Below are 26,510 nucleotides of genomic sequence, written 5' to 3' on the forward strand. Positions count from 1 at the left end.
GAACATCTGTTCACATGCTGCAATTAAAAACTACTAACTTTTAGGTTGCCAGGAATCTAGAAAACATTGGAAATGCTGCAGTTTTTATGCACACACTCTTGGCTGTATCACCATCAAATCTGGACAGATAATAGTTTGTTAAACAAACCATCACTTGAGCTAGATCCAACATGCATCAAAACTATATACAACTACAGCACGCACACTACTGTAGAAGACTTTCTCAAGCTCAATTGTAGCTTGCTTGAAAGCCAATGTTCTTAACTGCAAGATGATTTTTCTTCTCGGCTATGTCAAGTCAAGTCAAGTCAAATTTATTTGTCACATACACATACACGATGTGCAGTGAAATGAAAGTGGCAATGCCTGCGGGTTGTGCACAAAAAGAATTACAGTTACAGCATATAAATAAAGTTAATAAGTTACTATTAGTGTCGACAAAAATTTAGTCTCTGGGGTTATAAAAGTTGACAGTCCTGATGGCCTGTGGGAAGAATCTCCGTCTCATCCTCTCCGTTTTCACAGCGTGACAGCGGAGGCGTTTGCCTGATCGTAGCATCTGGAACAGTCCGTTACTGGGGTGGCAGGGGTCCCTCATGATCTTGCTTGCTCTGGATCTGCACCTCCTGATGTATAGGTCCTGCAGGGGGACGAGTGTAGTTCCCATGGTGCGTTCTGCCGAACGCACTACTCTCTGCAGGGCCATCCTGTCCTGGGCAGAGCTGTTCCCAAACCAGACTGTAATGTTGCCGGACAGGATGCTCTCTACAGCCCCAGAGTAGAAGCAATGAAGGATCCTCAGAGACACTCTGAATTTCCTCAGTTGTCTAAGGTGGTAAAGGCGCTGCTTAGCCTTACCCACCAGTGCGGCAATGTGCGTTGCCCACGTCAGATCCTCTGCGATGCGGACTCCCAAGTATTTAAAACTGCTCACCCTATCCACAATAGACCCATTTATCTCCAGTGGCGTGTACGTCCTTGGATGTTTAGCCCTTCTGAAGTCCACAATCAGCTCCTTTGTTTTAGTGACATTCAAGAGGAGGCTATTGTCCTGACACCAGAGTGCCAGATCAGCCACCTCCTCCCGGTAGGCCTTCTCATCATTGTCGGAGATCCGGCCCACCACCACAGTGTCATCAGCAAACTTGATGATGGAGTTTGAGCTGAACCTGGCCCCACAGTCATGTGTGTACAGGGAGTACAGTAGGGGGCTAAGGACGCAGCCCTGGGGGGATCCTATGTTCAGGGTGAGGGAGCTAGATGTGTGTTCCCCCATCCTGACCACTTGGGGCCTGGCAGTGAGAAAGTCCAGGACCCAGGCACACAGAGGGGTGCTAAGCCCCAGTTCCAGCAGCTTCTCAACCAGTCTGCTGGCGACTATTGTGTTGAATGCTGAACTAAAGTCAATGAACAGCATCCTCACATAGCCCCCCTGGCTGTCCAGATGAGAGAGAGTGGTGTGTAGAACCTGGGAGACCGCATCATCTGTGGACCTGTTCGGCCGGTATGCGAACTATAGTGGGTCCATGTTGTGAGGAAGGAGGGCGCAGATGTGCTTCTTGACTAGTAGCTGGTTTATTAGACATTTTCCTAATATAAACCTTAATATTGAATGTTGCCTTCAAAAGTCAAAATTGAGAAACTTACTGCATGAAGTTATAGTGTAAAAGATCACATACAAGACACTTGGTCTTTGGAAATGAAGTACCATTACCAACTTTCCATCGCATAAACCTTTCAGATTTGCCAGGACTACATATATACTGAATTTACTCAAATTTCATATCAATCACTAGTGCACTTGTTTTTCGAAGCAATGTGATTCAATATCATCTTTAACTATAAGATGATTTGCTATTCACTATTCACACTGGAAGTATTTGGCACACAATTAATTCCTAATCTGTATTAAACTACGGAATCATATCCAAAATAACCCGATTTTGGATGAATACCAATGGCTACATTTGATCTTGATTCACTATCAATTTCCTCTCAAAGTACAAGAACACAAATATTATTCAGAGACATCAGGGAGCTTCTGGCAGCCTGACCGTTTTACTGGAGAATTGTACACCTGGTCCATTATCTGGTCTGATATGACAGAAAGATTGTAATGCAGAACAAATGCCACAAATCATATTCAAGGCTTTCTACCGATCTGCTACGTAGAAAAAGACTGCAAGGCATAGGAGCAGAATTAGGTTATTCAGCCACCATTTAATCACGGCTAACCATAGCATTCTCTTGCCTTCTCCCCGTCACCCTTGACGCCCTCCCTACCAATGGTTCAATGGTGCTTTATTGTCACATGTGCAAATGCACAGTGAAATTATTTTCTTACAAACAGTTCAGTGGACTATTCCCATACCTAAGCACAATTGCCCGATTAGCAAAGTGTACAGAAATCGTTCACTGAACCCACATGCAAGAGGCATCGTGTTTTTTTGCTATTTTACTTATGTACTTCTTCGGCTGAGAGGCAAATACTCAAGAATTTCAGATGTGAACCCAGAAATTAAAGTGTCATTATCAGTGGGCAAACTTTTAATGGATCTCAATAATGTTCTTTTGTCTGATATTTTAACCAACATTAACATAAGTGACTCAACAAGTTTATTAAAAAAACTGGAAAATGCAAATTAGTGAGTGTGTTAATCACACTGCAAAAAAATCTTCAGCTATAGTTATTACACAAGAGATTACGAAGACTCATTAATGCTATTTTACTTATCAATAAAACATCACATGTGAATGAGACTTATAAACAACACTGACATTTCGAAACAATCAGAATGACTATGTAATAATTGGAGAGAACTGTAATGAATAAACTAAAATTAAGTTTTAAACCCAAGTCAAATTTCTTACTCAGACATTCCCTAAACTGGCGAGTTAAACAATGCCCACCCTTCTCTCAGTACAAACCTTAAACATTCTAAGGTTATACTGAGTGAGTGTGAAATTCCTTCTACCAACTGCCCCAACAGTGTAAGTCAACCTGGAGTTCCTACCATTTTCACTGGTGTGAAATATATTGGTCCACATAAGGTCTTATTGCTGTGTTGTACTGATCACAATGTTTATTTCATTTACTCAGGAAGTTATTCGGTCCACTGGATTTTTAAATGACAATGCAACAGCAACAGTTTTTAATTGTTAATTATTTTTAAAAGTTGAGGAAAAATTCTCCATTTATGACACAGAGATAGATTTAAACTCTCACTCAAAAGTAAATAGTTGGGGGCCACGACGATGGCTTAAATGTCAGAGATATTGATGCTTAAATATCAAAGATATAAAAGTCAAAACAAAGCCCTGTGCCTTGGCCTTTTTTACACCACATTACAGAGTTTCATTCATCTAAACTGATTGATGAAATATGATTTCAAGTTATAGTTTGTGTGACCTAGCAAAAATAAAGAATCTTAAAACATGCAGAACCTACATTACAATGATATCTTTTAACAGAGACCGCAGCCGCCCCCCTCCCTCACCAACACCAAATATTGCTTCGTAATTCTTTTAAACCACAATAACAAATAAATTAAAAGCATGTGATAGGTTATTAATAAATAGCGGCAATTTTTGAGATCATTCAATTCCCCAGACATTTAATTAAGTTATGTCAGATCATAACTAGATTTTATGAAGTAATAAAACAGTAATTAAATTGCATTTCACATATGTTCACACAGTTCATATTACTTTTGAGCAGTTTAATGATGCAAATTACAAAAACATAATCTGCAAGTATTGCTAAAATCAATGTCAGTACCTCTCTCATTATTCACATTTTCACCATAGATCTTCCTGTATTTCAAAACAAGTTCCTCAATGTAAGAGGGTCTATATTAACAAGTCATCTGAACACTGAACTCTATTCAATCACCGAGAACACAAAACCTACTGAACATACTATGAAAGAGACAACTGGATTTGTGACCAGTTTATAAATGGAAGAGTTTTTATTGGAATGAAACTTGCCTTGATAATTTCTCAATGTGCAGCAATTTGTGTCAATAAAAAATGTATTGACCTTACGCTCTGATTTATAACATCTTGTAAATCTAGAGGAATAAAATACAATTCCTCACTGCTGTAACATCAGTTATGATTTACAGTATATAGGATATTATATCAGTATTAAGAGAATACATGATTTCACTTTCATTTGGGATAGATATTAAATGTATATAATGTTTTCCTCTCCTGGAGCACTCACCTGTATTTTGATAGGCCAAGTGAAGTTACTAACATATACGTAGAATGTGATATTTGGATTGTTGTGAAAATTAAATTTTTCATAGGAGAATCCATCTCTGTACTCTTTAATGTTCATTTTTGAGATTATAGGTACTTCTTCCCCAGATATCGTCCCAGCTGCAAAGTAGAAATTCTCAGTTTTAATAGCTATATATATGAGTAGCGATTTACTTAAATGAATTAAACTGGAAACTTTTAAAAGGAAATTAAAATATTTCCATTACTTTCCATGAATTAACTGGGTAATATTTACTAAACATGCTCTTCTAGCTATTTTGTTCGATGCACACATTAATTGATCATTTAAACATCCCTTGAAGTCACAGAACATGAGAATCATATAGATCAATTAATGTTTGAAAGCACATTAAGGTAAAAGGTAGAAAGGTAAAAAGGTATCACGAAAATATGGAAAAATCTGATAAACCTATAAGCTGCTCATGCTCAAGCCTATTTTGCCATTTAGTAAGATCATGATCGATCTGATTATAACTTCTCCATATTCTCATCAACCTGTCATAATCCAGTCTGAAGAAGGGTCTCAACCTGAAAAGTCACCCATTCCTTCTCACCAGATATGCTGCCTGCCCCACTGAGTTACTCCAGCATTTTGTGTCTATCTTCGGTATAAACCAGAATCTGCAGTTCCTTCTTACACATAATCTTTCCTTTTTCTGAAGAAGGGTTTCGACCTGGAACTTCAACTATTCCTTTTCTCCAGAGATGCTGCCTGACCCACTGTTTTACTCCAGCATTTTGTGTCTATAATCCTTCACTCCCCCTGTTATCACGAATCTATCTAAAAATATTCAACGGCTTTGGTTGCAGTGCCTTTTCAGGAAGTTTGTTCAAAATATCTCTAGTTCTCAGTATCTCATCTCCACGCCAAATAGGTGACTCCTTAATTTTAAATAGTGGCCCATCATTTTTGATTGTACCACATCCTCTCATGTTGTCAAGATTCCTCATGACCGAATATGTCGCAATTAAGTCCCCTAGTATGCTTCTAAACACTAGCAGATACAAGCCTAACCTTCCTATCCTTTCCCTCCTGGACAACTTATTAATTTTAGCTGAATGTCGAGGAAACTTTATCTGATCTCCTTTCAATTACTTTAAATAAGGAGGCAAATATTGCACACCACACATCAGATGTGGTTTCACCAATGCCGCATATAATTGAAGCATAAATGAATTTTATAAAATTGAGTCCTCTATCAATAAATGTTAACATTCCAGTAACTCTCCTACATAAATTCATACCTGCATGCTGGCCTGATTCGAATCATGGAGTACCCGAACAGATACTGTCCACATGATTTCTCAAAGTATTCAATTAATTTACACCAAGTATCAAACATAACAACAAACACTAAATATGTCGGAATTGGTGAATGGTATCACAAATGTTCTACTGAGCAAATGAAAACCTGATTGGAAAGGTAGGTGTTTGAGGGAAAGATGTATATCCGATTGGGTTTTTTTTTGCATCATCTTATCAAAGCATTTAAATAACGTGGAAGTACACCCTGCATTTAACAGGAGAATGTTATAATATGCATCTCAACTGTGCATAATCCATTAATTCTTAAATTATTTCAAAAGGAATTTGTTTACTTATTTCACCATTGTGTTCTCTGGCTTGGAATTTTAATAATAATAATTTAAGAAAAACAAATTTTGAAAAAATGTATGAAATTATGAGAGGCAGAGAGAGAGGGGAGGGAGGGGGGTAGGGGGGAGGGAGGAGGGAGGGGGAAGGGGGAGGGAGGTGGGCCTCCCCTTTTCCCAGTACCCCTCTTTCCCCGTTGGGCCCATCCTCGTAGGGTTTCCATTGTAACCGGGAGGGTAGTGGGGTGGAGGGAAGGTAGGAGGGAGGTGTGGAGGGGGAGGGAGGGGGGAGGGGAGGGGGAAGGGGGGGGAGGGGAGGGGGAGGGGGAAGGGGGGGGAGGGAGAGGGGATGGAGGGGGTAGGGGGGAGGGGGAGGGAGGGGGAAGGGGTGAGGGAGGGGGACCACCCATTTTCCCAGTACCCCTCTTTCCCCGTTGGGCCCGTCCTCGTAGGGTTTCCATTGTAACCGGGAGGCGGGGAGGGAGGGGGAGGGAGGGAGGAGGGGAGGGGGATGGAGGGGGGAAGGGGAACCAGAAAGAAAGCTCTTTTCAATTGCACACTCAAAGTTCAAGAGTTTGATTGCCTCACTCCATGCTGGACACCATGTGAATAGAATACCATCCATTTGTTAAAAAAACGAAAATTGCAAAGAGCACAGCCTTGGTAAAAACATGACAATCAATCATTGCTGAATTATTTTTTTCTTTAAAAATCTATATTCATTTAGTTGGCCCACAAAAACTATGGATTTAATATAAATTATCAGACAACCTCTGACTTAATATTAAATATTTTTGAATATCTTTTAATAAAGATGTTCTGCACGATCACAAATTAATTAAATGTTAATAGGTGCCAGGAGAAAGTTCTCTTAGCTGAGTTTAAACTGTCTCATATTATAACAGCTTCAAAAATATTAATACTAACAATTTCAAAAACTATTTATATCGAAATGAAAAGCAATGCTGTTAATCAAGTTATGCACATGAAGCTTAATATATATAAATTTGATTTTTTATAAAAAGAACCTCAATATTTCCAGTACAGAGGTAAATTCTCTGCTTTAAAATAATATCCCTCCTTTCCTGCATCTGCAATGTTTGAGCCGTTTGATAATGTTCAAAAATCATCTTTTTCTAAACATCCTTTAATTATAAACTGCATATTGCAACATGACCTTCAACATTTAAGATAATTTATGTCACACTTTTGGAAGCAAATCTTGTTCCACCAGTTTCAAATGGTAAGCTGGTCTGGAAAGTAAGATCACATAGGATCTGGAGTGAACTAGCAAATTGGATACAAAACTCAGAAGATAGCAATGGAAGGCTCTTTTTCAGATTCGTAGCCGATGACCAGCGGTGTGCCGTGAGGGTTAGTGCCGGGTCCACTGTTGTTTGTCATCTATATTAACAATGGATGAGAATGTAGATGACAAAGATAGTATGTTAGCAGATGACAACAAAATTGGTGATAATGTGGACAGTGAAAACAGTTATCTAAATTTATGACAGGATCGAGATCAACTGGAAAAGTGGGCCAAGGAATGGCAGATGGATTCTAACTTAGAGAAGTATAAATGTGATGCGCTCTGGGAAGTTAAATATGGGCAGTACGTACATAGTCAACAGCAGGGCTCCGTAGAATGCGTTGAACGAAAGAGAGAGAAAGAGAGAGAGAGAGAGAGAGAGAGAGAGAGAGAGAGAGAGAGAGAGAGAGAGAGAGAGAGAGAGAGAGAGAGAGAGGGAGGGGGAGGGAGGGAGGGAGGGAGGGAGGGAGGGAGGGAGAGAGAGAGAGAGAGAGAGAGAGAGAGAGAGAGAGAGAGAGAGAGAGAGAGAGAGAGAGAGAGAGAGAGAGAGAGAGAGAGAGAGAGAGAGAGAGAGAGAGAGAGAGAGAGAGAGAGTGAGAGTGAGAGAGAGAGAGAGAGAGAGAAAGAGGGAGAGAGAAAGAGGGAGAGAGAAAGAGAGAGAAAAAGAGAGAGAGAAAGAGAGAGAGAAAGAGAGAGAGAAAGAGAGAGAGAGAAAGAGGAGAGAGAAAGAGAGAGAGAAAGAGAGAGAGAAAGAGAGAGAGCTAGGGGCAAAAGTACATTGTTTCCTCAAAGTGGCAACACATTCACAGAGTGGTGAAAGAGGCATTTCTCAATTATCTCAACCTTCCACTCAAGAAGTTGATGGTTTTTGAAGTATTTTCCAAATGTGATGAAGGTTTGTGCATCTACCATATTTTCAGGCAGCGAATCCCAGGCCCTCCTCGAACATCCTCTGGGTGGAAAAACATTTTCCACATTCCCTCTTCACATCCTTGTACCAATTATTTTTAAACTATCTCCATTGGTTTTTGACCCCACCACCAAGATAAATAATTCCTGTTTACTTTATCTGGACCCGTCATGATTTCAACTGTCTTAATATCGTCACCCATAATCTGCCCAATTCCAAATTTCAGCCTATTCTATCTTTCCTTCCAGTTACAATTTTCTAGCACCAGTTTCAAATTTTCAGTGCAATAACATCTGTTCTGTGATATGGTAATCAGAATGCTACACTGTCGAAAACTGCATTCTAACTAGTTTTGTAGTCAGTTCAAGCATAACCTTCCTGTTTCTGTCTTCTGTAGTTTTGCTCATAAAGGGAAGCATTTATATGCTTTTATAATCACCTGTATGCTACTCTTATAAATTTGTAAAGCTACATTCTAATGTTCCAGTTCCTCCACTCTTCCCTGCATCCTCCTATTTATTGCATGCATCAGGACTGATTGCCAGTATTTCCGTTATAAAGGACATGTTATTGCCAGTAATCTTTTGAACCTTATTCTGTCAGAATACAATCACAGAAATTAAAACAACAAATGATTTAGGCAGGTTGAAAAATAATGGACAATGAAAGAAAACGATGATCAAACATATATTGAACAAATGCTCTTGCTCATAGAGCCAACAATTTCATTTTGGATCAAATTAAGTTGGAATAACAATATTTCAGATAGGAAGCATATTTGAACCAATTAAATCCAAAACATCTACCAGACCAGGTCAGATAAAGCCAAACTCCCAATTAGATTATCTATTTCAAAAATAATGCACAGTAAACAGAAAAAACCTTTGATGACCCTAGATTTTCAGACAAGCTTATATTAAATCGTATAAATCATAGCTTGTTTAGAGGTTTTCTGGACACTTGACAAAAATCAAGTGCATTATTTTGGAAAGAAACACACAAGGAACTGTATTTATACATAACTTTTCATTGAAATTGTTTACATATGTGAACCTTAATAAGGAAATTTGCTTAGTGGATTAAATCACATGGACAGTTGAACATACTAATTTGCTTTTTTAAAACTCACCTGTTGATCCAATGGACCAAGTGACATTTAAATTGAAGTTGTTGGATGCATTGATGGATAAATCAAGGTCCTTGTTCATCTGCACAAAAGAAATACAAGTTATGCAGTGAAATCATTTTACAGTAATAGTGGAGAAAATAAAGAGAAAGACGTACTTATATAGTTCTTGCCATCAACCTTACATGACATTCCAAAGTGCACAGTCTAGAAATGCATTCTAACTAGTTTTGTAGTCAGTTCCAGCATAACCTTCTCATGAAGTACTTTTGAAGTGAAGCCATTACAGTTTTGCAGGAAACCCGGCAATCCATTTTTTAACAACAAAAAGCGGAGCTGGAAATAATACCAGATGATCGGTTTCAGTCATTTTTAGCTATGGAAAAGATTGGCCAGAACATGTAAAAAATCTGATTTTAAATATTAGCATCAAGGCTCTCTCTCATTCACCTAAGCAAGCAGAGAGAGAATTGAATTGAGAATTTATTTTTTCTTGCAAAAGATGTACTTTCAACTCTACCATGTCCCTTAGTAAACTACGAGATTTTTGCTCCTTTTCTAGAGTGGGACTAGAATGCACGATTTTCTCAGTCAGAGGCAAAAATCCTGCCAAATGAACCAAGTTTGAAACCAAAAGCCCTCACTGAAACAGGAAAATGCATTTATTGGAATGAGTCACATTTTTTCAAATGTTGCACAAAACATGACGTAAAAGTATGGGCATTGCTAATCTATTCAGGAACCAATTTAAACCCAGCAAACATTTACGTTATCCACCATTTTATCTGAAGAAACAACTATAATTGGAAATATTAACAAAAACATTATTTTTATTGGAAGTTATTTATAAAATAAGCAGCAGATTACAGGCAAGCATAGTCTCACTTTTACATGTGACTCTAATCCTTGGTGAGCTATATTTTTTTTATTGTCTGCAGGGGGAACAGCAATCACAAACCAAAATTATTTGCATGCAATACACTTTGAATTATGCATGAAAACGACATGGAATACAAATTGAAATACCACACAATGTGCAAACAAGACATGCATATTTTTAAATATATAAAATGAATGACCAAATACAGACATCAGTTGTACTCAAGATGCACAACACTACTAAGCTGTTAGGAACCTCTGTATTCAGTATTATTCTCATTGCAGTTAGGGTGTTGATCAGCTGTTTGTGCACTGGATGCCCTTTTCACTTGAACTGGGGAATTAAACTCTCACACAGTAATAAATAAAAATATATTTTAAATATATTTTAAATATATTTTAACACAACTATATTAGAACAGGAGTGTGCAGCTAACCAATAATAAAACTAACATAATTCAGTTTTATGTTTATGGAGATGAAAAATCCAAAGAGCAGAGCAAAAGGAAAGGGGAATTAGATTATCACCATAATAATGAATGCGGTAGGTTTGCCAATCAGTGCACAAACATAATATGCATAAACTGCATCTGTAAACTTTTTTTTATGTACAAAATTCACTGACACAAGCACTGCAGCTGTGAATGAGCAGCGAGCCAATCCATTGATAATCTCTGGAATATGCTGGAGAACAGTAGTTTGCTTGTATGATCCCAAAATCTTGCCATTGTGCCCAGCAGCAACTAACATAAAACAGGAGTAGGTATTTTGGCCTTTCAAACCCATTTAGCAATTTATCAAGGTCATGGCTGATCTTCTACCTCAGTGCCATTTTCCTGCATAATTACCACATCCTTTGATTCCCTTAATATCCATAATTCAATTGATCTCTTTCTGAACAAAGTGAATGATTGAGCTCCCACAGCCATCCAGGCAGAGGTCCAAAGATTTATTACCTCTGTATAAAGGTATTTCACACCACAATCCAAACCAACCTAACTATTATTCTGAAACTTTGCCATTGATCCTAACCTTCTAAAGGAAACAATTGCCCTGCATTAGGAATCAAGAGTTTTGTATTGTCACATGCCCCAAAACGGAATGATGACATTCCTATTGCTCAGCAGCACAACAGGTACATAAACACGGTATTCTGTAAATACCATAATAAACAACAAAACAGTAGAAAAAGGAACAAACAATAACAGCAAAGCAAAACAATGCCCTCAGGTCTACTCCTTTTGAAGTTGAAGGTTGTAGTTTTTAATAGCCTGATGGTTGTTGGGAAGAAGCTGCTCCTGAACCTGGAAGTTGCAGTTTTGTGTCTCCTATACCTTTTTCCCAATAAGAGCATGGCCAGGGATATGTGGGTCTCCGAGGATGCTGTGCCTTTTTGATGCAGTGATCCCTGTAGATTTCTTCGATGGTGGGATGACAGTACCTGTCATGGACTGGGCAGTGTTCATCATTTTTTGTTCACCACATCCCTGCCTCATTGGCCGTTAAGTATGTAGTAAGTGAGATGTCCTCTCATTCTTCTGCACTTTAAAGAAGAGGAATTAAAACCAGCATAGATCAGCCATGATCATATTAATGACAAGGGCAGATGGAGGGGCCTGGCTGCCTACTCCTGCTCCTATTTTCTCATGTTCTTATGAACTAAAATATCAGCAATGTTTGGTCTCCACAAATGTTTCCTGATCTCCTGAGTGTTTCCAGCATTTGTTGTCTTTGTATCAAAAACCATGATCTAATTTGTTTTGTGCCAATCTACATTAACCTAGCTAGAGGTTGGGACATTATGCAAGGGAACACTGCAGCACTTTTTATAAACAATGTTGAATTTTAGCTGAAAATTCTCAGTAAAGAAAAGTGCATCTTTCAAGTTACTCCAAGTAATATGATGACAGTTCAACTGTATAATTAGACAAACTTGAACATGATTTATCAAAAAATAAATGGTCCTTCGGTTGGGATATTCTAACAAGTATAGCCAGTTAGATCAAATTCTTCCTGCTGCTTTGATGTACTGTATGTCAAGTTGAAACTACATCCCATGCCGCTGTTGCTCTAGAACACAGAATCAAACAGTATTAGAAATAAATTAGACCAAGAACTCCTGAAAAACAAAGTTAGGAATACATACAGAGTTTAAAAACGAAGGGATTAACTTTTCAGAGAAAACGCAGAATGGATATTTTCTACAATTCCAGTTGAGAGTACTTACAAGCAAATAACAATAGACAATAGACAATAGGTGCAGTAGTAGGCCATTCAGCCCTTCGAGCCAGCACCGCCATTCAATGCGATCATGGCTGATCACTCTCAATCAGTACCCTGTTCCTGCCTTCTCCCCATACCCCCTCACTCCGCTATCCTTAAGAGCTCTATCCAGCTCTCTCTTGAAAGCATCCAACGAACTGGCCACTGCCTTCTGAGGCAGAGAATTCCACACCTTCACCACTCTCTGACTGAAAAAGTTCTTCCTCATCTCCGTTCTAAATGGCCTACCCCGTATTCTTAAACTGTGGCCCCTTGTTCTTGACTCCCCCAACATTGGGAACATGTTTCCTGCCTCTAATGTGTCCAATCCCCTAATTATCTTATATGTTTCAATAAGATCCCCCCTCACTCATCCTTCTAAATTCCAGTGTATACAAGCCTAATTGCTCCAGCCTTTCAACATACGACAGTCCCGCCATTCCGGGAATTAACCTAGTGAACCTACGCTGCATGCCCTCAATAGCAAGAATATCCTTCCTCAAATTTGGAGACCAAAACGGCACACAGTACTCCAGGTGCGGTCTCACCAGGGCCCGGTACAACTGTAGAAGGACCTCTTTGCTCCTATACTCAACTCCTCTTGTTATGAAGGCCAACATTCCATTGGCTTTCTTCACTGCCTGCTGTACCTGCATGCTTCCTTTCAGTGACTGATGCACTAGGACACCCAGATCTCGTTGACACCATTCAGATAATAATCTGCCTTTCTATTCTTACTTCCAAAGTGAATAACCTCACACTTATCTACATTAAACTGCATCTGCCATGTATCCTCCCACTCACACAACCTGTCCAAGTCACCCTGCAGCCTTATTGCATCTTCCTCACAATTCACACTACCCCCCCCAGCTTATTATCATCTGCAAATTTGCTAATGGTACTTTTAATCCCTTCATCTAAGTCATTAATGTATATCGTAAATAGCTGGGGTCCCAGCACCGAACCTTGCGGTACCCCACTGGTCACTGCCTGCCATTCCGAAAGGGACCCATTTATCCCCACTCTTTGCTTTCTGTCTGTCAACCAATTTTCTATCCATGTTAGTACCCTACCCCCAATACCATGTGCTCTAATTTTGCCCACTAATCTCCTATGTGGGACCTTGTCGAAGGCTTTCTGAAAGTCGAGGTACACCACATCCACTGACTCTCCCCTGTCAATTTTCCTAGTTACATCCTCAAAAAATTCCAGTAGATTTGTCAAGCATGATTTCCCCTTCGTAAATCCATGCTGACTCGGAATGATCCTGTTACTGCTATCCAAATGCTCAGCAATTTCGTCTTTTATAATTGACTCCAGCATCTTCCCCACCACTGATGTCAGACTAACTGGTCTATAATTACCCATTTTCTCTCTCCTTCCTTTCTTAAAAAGTGGGGTAACATTTGCTATCCTCCAATCCACAGGAACTGATCCTGAATCTATAGAACATTGAAAAATGATCTCCAATGCTTCCACTATTTCTAGAGCCACCTCCTTAAGTACCCTGGGATGCAGACCATCAGGCCCTGGGAATTTATCAGCCTTCAGTCCCATCAGTCTACCCAAAATCATTTCCTGCCTAATGTGGATTTCCTTCAGTTCCTCCATCACCCTAGGTTCTCCGGCCCCTAGAACATTTGGGAGATTGTGTGTATCTTCCTCAGTGAAGACTAAGTGCTGGAACAATTCAGTGGGTCATGCAGCATTCGTGGTGGGAATGGACAGACGACGATTCAGGACAGGACCTTTCTTGTCTGACCTGCTGAGTTCCTCCAGCACTTGACATTTTGCTCAAGAATACAGCATCTGCAGTTTCTTGTGTCTCTCTGAAATTAATTGAACGTGCTGCTATAGTGCACGTTTCCATAGCACAAATTGGATGCAATGGGATTGATGAGTAGGAAAGACTATTTTTATTGCACTGTCCATTACAATTGGTTGTAATGTAATTTTAATCATGAACTAGAGAACCTTTTGAAAGTTACTTTGAAAATTGACAAACCTAAAACCATTTTGGAAACAATTCAGTGTTGGAAGAAAAAGATTTAACCTCCTAAAAGTAAACAAACATCATTGTCTCTTAAGAACACAGTTGCCACTTTCACCGGAGGCAGCTATTGAAGTTGACAAGCAATCATTTCTATTGATACTTGTGGAATGATGCTCTGTTAAACAATGTAACATATGGTCTTTGGAGATACAAGTACTACAGATGTTGGAATTGTGAGCAAAAAAAAATTGATTAGTACGGGTGTCAGAGGTTATGGGGAGATGGGCAGGAGATTGGGTTAGGAGCGACAGATAGATCAGCCATGATTGAATGGCAGAGTAGACGATGGGCCACATGGCCTAATTCTACTCCTATCACATGATCTTATGAACTCAGAAGGTCAGGCAGCATCTGTGAATGGAAATGGATACACAATGTTTTGGCTCAGAACCCTTCTTCTGACTGATTGTTGGGGGGGGGGGGGGGGGAGGAAGATGAAAAAGAGAGGTGGGGTGGGACAAAGCCTGACAGATGATAACTAGAGAATAGAAACAAGGAACTGCAGATGTTGGTTCACAAAAAGGGGGAAGGAAGAAATGGATGTGATCCAGGGTGGGGGAGGGTGGGGGAGGGGTAGGAAAGTGGGGTTAGACAATAGACAATAGGTGCAGGAGTAGGCCATTCGGCCCTTTGAGCCAGCACCGCCATTCAATGTGATGATGGCTGATCATTCACAATCAGTACCCTGTTCCTGCCCTCTCCCCATACCCCCCGACTCCGCTATCATTAAGAGCTCTATCTAGCTCTCTCTTAAAAGCATCCAATTGGCCTCCACTGCATTCCGAGGCAGAGAATTCCGCAGATTTACAACTCTCTGAGTGAAAAAGTTTTTCCTCATCTCCGTTCTAAATGGCCTACCCCTTATTCTTAAACTGTGGCCCCTGGTTCTGGACTCCCCCAACATTGGGAACATGTTTCCTGTCTCTAGCGTGTATATGTTTCAATAAGATCCCCTCTCATCCTTCTAAATTCCAGTGTATACAAGCCTAGTCGCTCCAGTCCTTCAACATACGTCAGTCACCCCATTCCGGGAATTAACCTAGTGAACCTACGCTGCACTCCCTCAATAGCAAGAATGTCCTTCCTCAAATTTGGAGACCAAAACTGCACACAGTACTCCAGGTGCGGTCTCACTAGGTGGTACAATTGCAGAAGGACCTCTTTGCTCCAATACACAACTCCTCTTGTCATAAAGGCCAACATGCCATTAGCTTTCTTCACTGTGCTGTATCTGCATGCAAACTTTCAGTGACTAATGAACAAAGACTCCCAGATCTCTTTGTACTTCCCCTTTTCCTAACTTGACACCATTCAGATAATAATCTGCCTTTCTGTTCTTACCACCAAAGTGGATAACCTCACATTTATCCACATTAAATTGCATCTGCCATGCATCTGCCCACTCACACAACCTGTCCAAGTCACCCAGCATCCTCATAGCATCCTCCTCACACTTCACACTGCCTCCCAGCTTTGTGTCATCTGCAAATTTGCTAATGTTACTTTTAATCCCTTCATCTAAGTCATTAATGTATATTGTAAATAGCTGCGGTCCCAGCACCAAGCCTTGCGGTACCCCACTAGTCACTGCCTGCCAATTTGACAGGGACCCGTTAATCCCTACTCTTTGTTTCCTGTCTTCCAACCAATTTTCTATCCATGTCAGTACCAAACCCCCAATACCATGTGCTATAATTTTGCCCACTAATCTCCTATGTGGGACCTTATCAAAGGCTTTCGGAAAGTCCAGGTACACTACATCCACTGGCTCTCCCTTGCCCATTTTCCTAGTTACATCCTCAAAGAAATTCCAGAAGATTAGTCAAGCATGATTTCCCCTTCGTAAATCCATGCTGACTCGCAGATGGGTGGAATAAGTGACAAATGCTGAAAGTGAAGAGTAGAGAAAAAGATGACAGACAAGGAAAGAGGAAGTATGAAATGTAAAGCGGGAGAGCGGGATATGGGTATGCGGGGCCAGGAAGGGGGAGGGGGGGGAATCAAAAGGAAAAATGGGATTCACCCCTCTTTCCCCTCACACCCGTGTCTCTTCCACCAGACTTCCTCTTTCTCTTTCCATTTTCTGCTCCTTTTCACTTCCAGCATTGGTCACTTAAAGCCCTGTCCCAGTTCGGCGATTTTTTAGGTGAGTTCAGGCGACTAGACTATCACCGCACGGTCGCCGGGGTGTCACGGGCATGGTCGTGAGTAGTCTCCAAAGAGTTGTAATGTTTTTCTGGTCATCGCTGGATTTTATGAAGGCATGAAATTTTTCAGCGAATGTTGGTTTGACGCCAATGAGCGTAGCTTGACGTCTCCTGACGTGGGCGCTGTCGTAGGTTGTCGCCATGTTGTCGCCTGGTGAAGTAGGTTGTCGCCAGGTGATTATGGTTGTCGCCAATGCTGATTTTGGTGCTGATTAACATCATAAATGATGTTGGGTTTTGTATGTTTTTGCACTTGTATTAGTTTTAAAGTTTAAAGTTTGAAGTTTGAAGTTTATTGAAATTTATTGGTCTATTACAATATTTTTGTATGCACTGTTGTATGTTCTTATCAACCTTAAAAAAAAATTGTTTGTATATCAATAAAGGAAATTCTTGACATTTTGATGGAAAATTGATGTATGGTTATTGTATTTCAGAGCAGTTTCTCATGGCATCACTTTCAAATAGTCATGATGCAGAATGACTGGAAACCCTACCGTATACCCCCTTTTATAGGGAAAGTGGGTGAAATGTGAATTGTCTTCAGTTGTCTTCAGTCTTCAGGGTCATAGCTTGTCGTAGCTTGTCGCGGGTGGACGTAGGTTTTCTTCGCTTGTGGTACGTTGTCATCTCTGTGATGGTAGGTTCTCGTAGGTGCGGTCGTAGGTGGATGTTCTACTTGCGATGATTGGGTCACCGGTTTTCGGTAGCTTGCCGTAGCTTGCCGTCGATTAGGTGGTAGGTTGTTGTAACTTTTCGTAGACATTGTCGTGGGGGGGGTCCAATCGCCGGTTTTTCGGCGACCTGCTACGACTATGACAGTCGCCGCCAGTCGCCTTAAAAAACGCCTAACTGGGACAGGGCCTTTGCTCCACCCATCTGCCAATCACTCCCCCACCTGCATCCAACCATCACTTGCCAGACTTTGCCCCACACCACGGCACTTTTCCAACATTCTTCCTCATCGCCCGGTGCGGCTCCACCACGGGACTTAGCTGCGCAAGGCTTGGTCGCGGGCCTTTCATCGCCCGGTTCGGCCGCGGGACGTTTCAGCGCCCGGTGCGGGGACTGTGCGGGTCGGTCGGGGACGAGCTGCCTGTCCGTGGGCGTGGGGAAGAGAGTGGAAGTTTTGTTGCCTCCATCACAGTGAGGGGGTGTTTGGAATCACTGTGATGGACGTTTGTGTTGGGGTTATGTGTCTTGTGTTCTTTTTTTTTTTCTATGACTGCTATGTAGTTTCGTTCGGTACTTCGGTACCGAACGACAAATAAAGCTCTGTTATACCTGTTATGTTGAATCAATCTGAAGAACGATCTCCACCCAAAATGGCACCTGTCCATTTCCCTTCACAGATGACCTACCATGTTCTTCCAACACTTGGTTTTCTTGCTCAACATGCACCCTTTAGCATTAGGACCTTGCAGTCACAACAAATAAACTCATACCTGTTAGAAAAAACCTTTATTTTTAAAAATCCTGCAAGTGAACTGATGCTAATGTCAAGCATCATGCCACTTGACCCTCACTATCACCCCACTTTCCCATTGATACAATGTTATTGTTATAAGGAACATAACCACTGCAACATTGCAGAACTACGTATACAGTTAGTCCATAAAGAAAATATGGTAGACACAAAATGCTGGAGTAACTCAGCGGGGCAGGCAGCATCTCTGGAGAGAAGGAATGTGTGACGTTTCGGGTCGACACTCTTTCCTACACATAAAGAAAATATGATATTTTTCTCATTTGCATTAATGCATCAATTATTTTATTAACTAGATAAATCTGACAGTATTCAAACATTTTAACTTTAGAATAAAAATGTATGGAACAAGCTTCCTTTTATTTAAACTCACTATTGTGCTGAAAATGCTATTTTATTCTATTCTATTTTATTTTATTCTGCACCAGAAAAGGAACAATTTGGCAAATACTACAAATGGCTATGCCATCCAAAGTTGAATCTTCTACTGATAGAGAGGTGGTATATGTAGAACAACCTTTGATGTGGAGGAATTAGAAATTTAAGTCTATTTTTACTGGAAGGATAGTGATTTAGCTTCATCACACAGATGAAATAAACATTACATTTCCAATCGATTTGAAAACATAGGCCATGCCAGAGGTGGAGATCAGATGCTGGACCATGTAACAATAATATACAAACTTGCATAACATCCAATTACAAATAAGAAAGGAGAAATTATGAATTTGTACTGCACTTTAAATGACAGAGATGAGACCAATATGTGACCACGTTGCCTCATGCATTGATTGCTATGAGGATAGGTGCAAACACTGCCTCAACCACTTTCTATGGCAGTTTGTTCCAGGTACACACCACCCTCTGTGTGCAAAAAATGCCCTCTAGGATCCTATTAAATTTTTCCACTCTTAGTTTAAATCTATGCTCTATAGTTCTTAATTCCTCAACCCGGGGAAAAAGATTGTGTGATTATATCTATGCCCCTCTAGAAGATATATAAGAAAATAACTGCAGATGCTGGTACAAATCGAAGGTATTTATTCACAAAAAGCTGGAGTAACTCAGCAGGTCAGGCAGCATCTCAGGAGAGAAGGAATGGGTGACGTTTCGGGTCGAAACCCTTCTTCAGACTGATCTTTTTCAGATGATCAGACCATCAGTCTGAAGAAGGGTCTCAACCCGAAACATCACCCATTCCTTCTCTCCTGAGATGCTGCCTGACCTGCTGAGTTACTCCAGCTTTTTGTAAATAAATCCCCTCTAGAAGATAATCACTCAAACTCCTATGTTCCAAAGAATAAAACCCTAGCTTGCCAAACTTCTCCCTATAACTTAGTCCCTCGAGTACTGGCAACATCCTCATAAATCTTTTCTGCACTCTTTCCAACTTAATGCCATCCTTCCTATAACAGGGTGACCAAAACTGAACCCAATACTCCATGTGCAGCCTAACCAACGTCTTGTACAACTGCAACATCCCAAATGCAAAACTCCATTCCCTGACAAGTGCATTTTCACACAAAGGGTGGTGGGTGTATGGAACAAGCTGCCAGAGGAGGTAGTTGAGGCAGGGACTATCCCAACATTTAAGAAACAGTTAGGTACATGTATAGGACAAGTTTGGAGGGATATGGACCAAACGCAGGCAGATGGTACTAATGTAGCAGGGAAATGTTGGCTGGTGTGGGCAAGTTGAGCCGAAGGGCCTGCTTCCACACTGTATCATTCTATGACTTTATGTCTCTTTGTTTCTATGAAGGCCAGAATGACAAAAGCTTTCAAAAGATAGTCTTGAGAATGGGTTGGGTAAATTATTTAAAGAGAAACTTCAACGATAAACAGTATGAACGGTTGAGCAAGAGTAAATTAAGCATCAATTATTTGCAATAATATGACAGATGGTGCGAAAAATCCAAGTTGTTAAATATATAATCCTCATCATGTACCATAAGGCAAAACAAATTTTTGATACACTTTATCACCATTAAAGTATAATATTAAAGTACAACACATTTGACACGCTTTTTAGGTAAGGAACCAAATGCTATACACACATTTAAATATGGCACTGCTATATTAAGCAAGTTTAAAACAAAATAAAACATCCTGACCTGTCTATTAACATCCAATTCATTTGTTCATGTTAGTGAATTTGACTGAGTTTACATAACTACATTGGAAATTGGAGCAGGAGTAGGCCAATTGGCCCTTCGAGTCTGCTCAAGCTTTCAGTATGATTGTATAGATTGTAAATCTAAAGTTGCCAACACTGATCTATTTGGCACTCCACTAGTTACTCACTGCCAACAGGAAAATGACTCTTTATCTCAACGCTTAGGTTTCTGTTGTCTGTAAACCTCCATCTATACCAACATATTATCCACAGCACAACATACTTTTTGCTTGTGGTAGTAACCTTTTATGTTGTACCTCATTGTACCTTATTGATGAAATATCTGCTCAAATGTCTGCCATTGTTGATCTACCCTGTTAACTGCAATTTATTTTCTTATTCCACTTTATTTAAATTCAGATCACTCATTTCAGATTCAAATTTTTCACTCTCAAATTAAATATCATAATGCTGTGATTGTTCTTTTCTACTATCCTTTCCCATAAAATGGTTAATTAATCCTGTCTCATCACACAACACCAAATCTAAAGCCGCCTGCTCCCTGGTTGGTTTCCCAGATATGGCTGTATAAATGCTATCCTAAATATACTACAAGCTCATTCTGAAGGCTGTCTTTTGGTAATTTAATTTGTCCAATATACATGATGATCAAACTGACATTATTATTGCAGTATCTTTATCACGCTCCCCCTTTATTTCTTGATTAATCCTCAATCCCACAGTGTATAGTGTTCGAGGTCCATATACAATGTACACACCAGTGATTCATCTCCACATTCTATATCTTCTACATTGATTTTCCATGCCAGTATTATTAGTCAGTGATGCAGTAACCTCATACTTTATTAACAGAGCTACTCCATCTCTTTCTCCTTTCTCTCTCTCCCTAATACGTCAAATACCACTTAATATTCAGTTCCCAACCTTGATCATCGTGTATCCACGTCTCTCAAATGGATATTAAATCATGCCCATTTATTTCTATTTGTTCCATCGACTCATCTAGCTTGTTTATGAATGCTGTCTGCATACAGCTCAACAGCCTTGATTACTTTATTTTGCCACATTTCTTTATTCTGTTTCAAGAAGGGCCAAATGGCCTCCTCCTGCACCTATTTTCTAAGTTGCTGGTGCAAATTGTATGATCTGCCCTTCCTGATACACCATCGGTTATGGTTAGCCATGTTGATGCCCTGTACTGTTGCTTTTTAATGTTTGATTTTAATTTTTGAATACCCCTGCACCTGAACAATTGCATTCAGAATCCCAGTTTAAATCATGCGCCACAGAATAGTAAAACTCCATGAGGATGTTGGTCCCATTCCAACACAATGCAAATCACCGAGCTTGTGCAAGTCCTATCTCAAATTTAAATTGATGTGGAGTGTATGAAGTGAGTTTAGAGAACAACAAGTTTTATTATTTGATATTTTGTTATTTTTGTTATTTTAATATTTATCAGATTATGCAGATCAGTTTGCACAGATTATCCTCCTTCAAGCTTTCTCTAATGCTTTTATGATGTGACATTGGTGGTTATTCTAGTTCAGTTGTAGATGTAATTAATGCTCGCTCCAAGTTGAAACAACAGCTGGTGAGAGGAAAGTGACATCTTGCACTGAGCAGCCACCCTGGAATTAGTTCCTCTATCATGTTGAAATATTCAACAGTTTGAAGTAACTGCTTATCTCTTACTGTGAGTGAGCTGTTTTATAAAGCTTAAAATAGGATGAATAAGGCAGTGAAAATGCATGAGGCTAACTCCAAGTGCAGCCTCAAATCTGCACCTCAAATCTCCACACCAGAATGCTTTGTATCTATCTCAGATGTAACCAATGCACAAAGTAGCAAGGTCTCATATTGGTCAAATCTCTCTTATTTAAACTTCAATAAAAAGTCAACATTGATTGAATATTGCACAGCCAAGCATATCTAGTATTATATGGTCTAGAATCTGATTTCTAGCTGTGCGATGAATAGATGATGATTTTTGCCCATTATATATATTATGTGCAATTTATCCATTTATTTTACCTTTTTGATGGATTTGAACCCGCATTTCCAATGAAAATCATTTAAACCTCCTTAATGCTAATGGATATTTCTATATATATATGTTATACTGTATAACAGTTAGCAGAGGAGACAGTGATTCAGCTTTTATTGACATAGCCATTTGCAGTATTTAATAAACTGTTCCATTTCCAGTGCAAATTAAAATTGCATTCTCAGCACATCAATGAAAAGAAGCCCATTCCATGCACAGAAAAATACTGTCTGGTTGACCTGTTGAATAAAACTAATGACACATAAATGACAATGAAACCAGGTATTACTTTTTACTTATGGGCTAATTGCAATGGCTTGCAATTACCATTGTGGTATTCATTCTAAAAGTTAATCTCGAAGGTTTTAAAAACTCTGTTTTTGCATTCGTACCTTCCCATCTTTTAAGAGTTTTCAATCTACATTGTTTCTAATACCATCTGTTTCTGTGATGTTTCTGTTTCTTTCCTAGAGCCACAGCCAAATACAGTTTGAGTTCGACTTCACTTAAAGCAGTAACATTTTTGATCTAACTGGGTAAACGTCATAACATCTTCAAAGGACCATTTTTGACAAATCACATCCAGGTTTGTCATTATAGAAGAACTGTCATTATATTACTCAGAGGAAACAGAAGGATACATTTCTCTTTTTCAGAACCTGGGGACCATACAGTATAAATGCACGCCATACAACCCTGTTTATAAAAAGTGCTGCTATATCCCCTTAAATTAGGCCACAACCTTCAGCAAGGTGAAAGTAGCATATAATGAAACAAATTAAGTAGTTGTTTTTGTTGCCAACATGTATTTTAGCCACTCTTTTCTATTTTGTATATTCTTTAAACTCAGATTATCTGTTTTTTATATTTATTGTTTTACTCCTGTGCTCTACCTTCTTTCTTTATAATTTATAAAAACAGTACAAAACCATACTGAAACACGGGTTTTATTTTAATTTCTGTAATATGAACATTACACAAATTTTGAGCAATCTCACCATATTGACCAGTTCACTTCAATTAGACATAATTTTAAACTAATTGCGAATTTAGCTTGTACACCAAAGGAATGTATTGGGTCTGAATAATCGCTGTTTATAATTTAACGGATTATTCTTCCATATACTTCTCTACTTGTATTTGTGCTTCCTTACAGTTCACCAAAATTGAGTGAGTAGTAAATTCATAACAAATATGAAAAGGCCACACACCACTCAAGCATGTTCTGCTATTTATAATAATTAAACTGATCATTGACCTTATCACCACTTTGCTGCGTGATCACCACAACCCTCCATTTTCCTATCGTGCATAAACATATCAATCCTGAATCTCAGCCTCATATAGTCTGAAAACAGTGACCCCCCCCACCCAGGTTCAAGAACCATCAGCCTCTTGAAATTTGTCGGGCAGTATGTGGCGACTATTTGCATACCTTGGGGATGCAAGCAAATAATTTCATTGTGCTTTATTACATGTGACAATAAAGTATTCCAATAAAGTATTCCAACACTACAGACACCACTACGAACTGTTTTGGTTGCATTATGGACTTCAAGCTTTTATTTTGCACTAACATTGTTTGTTTAATCTTTTGAATTTGTTTTTCTTGTGTTTATGGACTTGTTATGCTGCTGCAAGTAAGAATTCCATTGTTCCATTTTCGGTACACATGACACTTGACTTGTATCCATAGTATCGGGGCAGAGAATTCACAACCCACTGAGGAAAGAATTTCTTCCCCATTTTGGTCTTAATGGATGTTCCTTTATCCTACAGTAAATTCCCACAGCACAATTTTTATTTTATGCAGAGAGCAGTAGTTACCCAAAAGTGCACTGCTATGGGTGGTGGTAGAAGCAGACACAACAGTGCCGTTTAACAGGCATTTAGATGGGCACGTCAACATGCAGGAAATGGACGGATAAAAATCATGTGTAGGCAGATGCGTTTTGTTTAATTTTGCGTCATGATCAGCATAGACATTGTGGGCTGAAGGTCCTGTTTCAGTGCTGTGCTATTCTGTTCTATGCGGCCATCGTGCACTTCTCTCTCATCACCAGGAGGAATTTCAAGGTACCGTGGCACTACTTGAAAGAAAAGCTGGGACATTACTCCTAATCTGCTAGCCAGTGCTTATTCCATAATTAACCAAGTCATCAGACAAGGTTTTTGTTCAACACTTCATCTGAAAGAAGGCACTTCTGGCAAAGCAGCAATCTCCTAGTGAAGCCATGGATTATCAGCAGATATCTTGCTCAAATACTTGCATTTGAAACAACTGTTCAAATTTTATTCAGGCTATGCAATTATAACCACAGATGAAATGCATTGTTGCAAAATCAAAATTTAAAAAAAACTGATCAAGGTTTTGTGCAAATTAAGATTTAAGAACTGTTGGAGAGTAAAAGGGTCATTATAAATAAGATCAATCAAAATCTGGTTACTTTCATACTACAGTTTCAAAGTGGATGTTACGTGCAAATCAACAATCAGGATTTCTACATTACAAGAATGAATACATTTCAAAGGGACTTTATTAGCTGTAAAGTGCATTGAAATACACAGAGGTCATAAAAGGTGATATGTAAAAGCAAGTCTTTTTTTGTTTTTATAACAATGCTAACTAAAGCATGCAACCCAGAAACACCATAAAAACACATAACTGATTGACTGCCTGGGGTTGTTATCTGGTCTATAGACCTCTATGTTCACATTTATAGAGCTTTCAAAATGAAATATTTATTCATGTGCTTTAAATTTCATTGTATCTTTCAAAATGCTTGTGCATTTTGTCCAAATGACTTAAAAACATTTTTTTAAATGAATTCCTTGGTACTCTTGCATCACATTTTTAGAAATTAAATTCCTCATAATTATTAATTTGTTGTACAAACTAAAAAAATATTGAAGTCCCAAAATAAAACACTCAAAATTTGCAGTCATGGTTTGTTACCATTCACTGTAAAACACAGCTCATTCTGCTTATTTACACAATTGACCAGCATGATCTCAGCGTTTTTTTCCAAGAACAAAATATGACCAAACAAACCAAAGAGCATTAAAACAGGTTCCAGCACTTCAGTGCAAAATGGTAAGATGTCCTTAAACATGGCTCCTCTACGAAGAACCTCTTCAGCGGCTGCACCAAGCTTCAGTGCATCCCTCAGGCTCAGGGTAAACCAAAATGCATGTTTCACCTAGTTGATAATCTTCCAGCAGCAGTTCAGTTATGTTTCAATGTGCATCTCCAGCCACAGTCTATACAATACACGACTCCCAAGCTAAGATGGTGTATGCGATGATACTCCGCAAAGTGAATTGCATCCCTTTCCAGAACTTATTGGCAGATGCACATTTCAAAAGGAAATGGATGATGGGAGTTATTGTCACTGCTGTGTGCAGAAATGCATTGAAGCTTTATCATCATCTTTCTCTCCTTCTGCCTACCTAACCCTATATGCTGCACATGAGCCTCAAATGTCCAATTCTGAGATGCTCAAGTAGCCTCATAGTTACTATCAGGCCAACTATTATCCTTGCAGCAATGAGCAAATATTTTGTTCCATAATAGGAAAATGGAAAGGCAATGCACCACTCAATTGAATGGGAAAATGGGAAGATCAACTTAGCTCTCTGTAAATAATTTGGATTAGTTCAAATCATAACAAAATAAGTATAGGAACTAGTACAAATAAGTTCTGAAGGATGGATATGTAAAATGCTTGATTCTCTTTCCACAATATGTTTGGTGAGGAGCCAAATTATTAATATCCACAAAGTAAAATGCATGATAGTAAATATGTCTGAAAGGAAGGGAAAAGCACTGCTACAAATACTCAAACTACAAAATGAACCAACCTGCTCTGGAGTAGCCATAAAGTTAATAGCAGTGTAATGCCGATCATCCTCCTGGGTAAGACTGAAGGTGAATTGATAGTCAATCAAAAGACTGTCTGTGGGCAAGATTCAAAAGCAAACTATTAATACATGTCGGATTCTCTCAAAATTTAAAACTCTTTTCACATGAACAATGCAAAGGTGACTGCAGAAAAATTATTCAACGTGACAGTCAACTCTATGCACCAAGTTCTGCCCTACTTACAATTGTCACTGACAAGGGTGTGGTCCCTTGCCTTTGGAGCACATTCTTTCTTGGAGGAGCTCATCTGCCAATACACTGGTTCCCAGCCTGGCACAGTGCAGGGTTTTTCCAA

The 26,510-nt window shown here is 39.3% G+C and overlaps 1 protein-coding gene across 1 annotated transcript in view; it reads right to left on the minus strand.

Annotated features, from left to right (window-relative positions):
• atrnl1b (attractin-like 1b) overlaps positions 1 to 26,510 on the minus strand; it is a 681,061-nt gene that overhangs the window by 356,856 nt on the left and 297,695 nt on the right. Inside the window, exons 22-24 of the mRNA XM_078413453.1 lie at positions 26,155 to 26,249; positions 9,226 to 9,304; positions 4,226 to 4,383 (exon numbers count right to left, since the gene is read on the minus strand). Coding sequence (XP_078269579.1) covers positions 4,226 to 4,383; positions 9,226 to 9,304; positions 26,155 to 26,249 — 332 coding nt within the window. The remainder of the gene's footprint in view (positions 1 to 4,225; positions 4,384 to 9,225; positions 9,305 to 26,154; positions 26,250 to 26,510) is intronic.

The sequence above is a fragment of the Rhinoraja longicauda genome, chromosome 16 (assembly GCF_053455715.1).
Source record: "Rhinoraja longicauda isolate Sanriku21f chromosome 16, sRhiLon1.1, whole genome shotgun sequence".
Taxonomy (NCBI): Eukaryota; Metazoa; Chordata; class Chondrichthyes; order Rajiformes; family Arhynchobatidae; genus Rhinoraja; species Rhinoraja longicauda.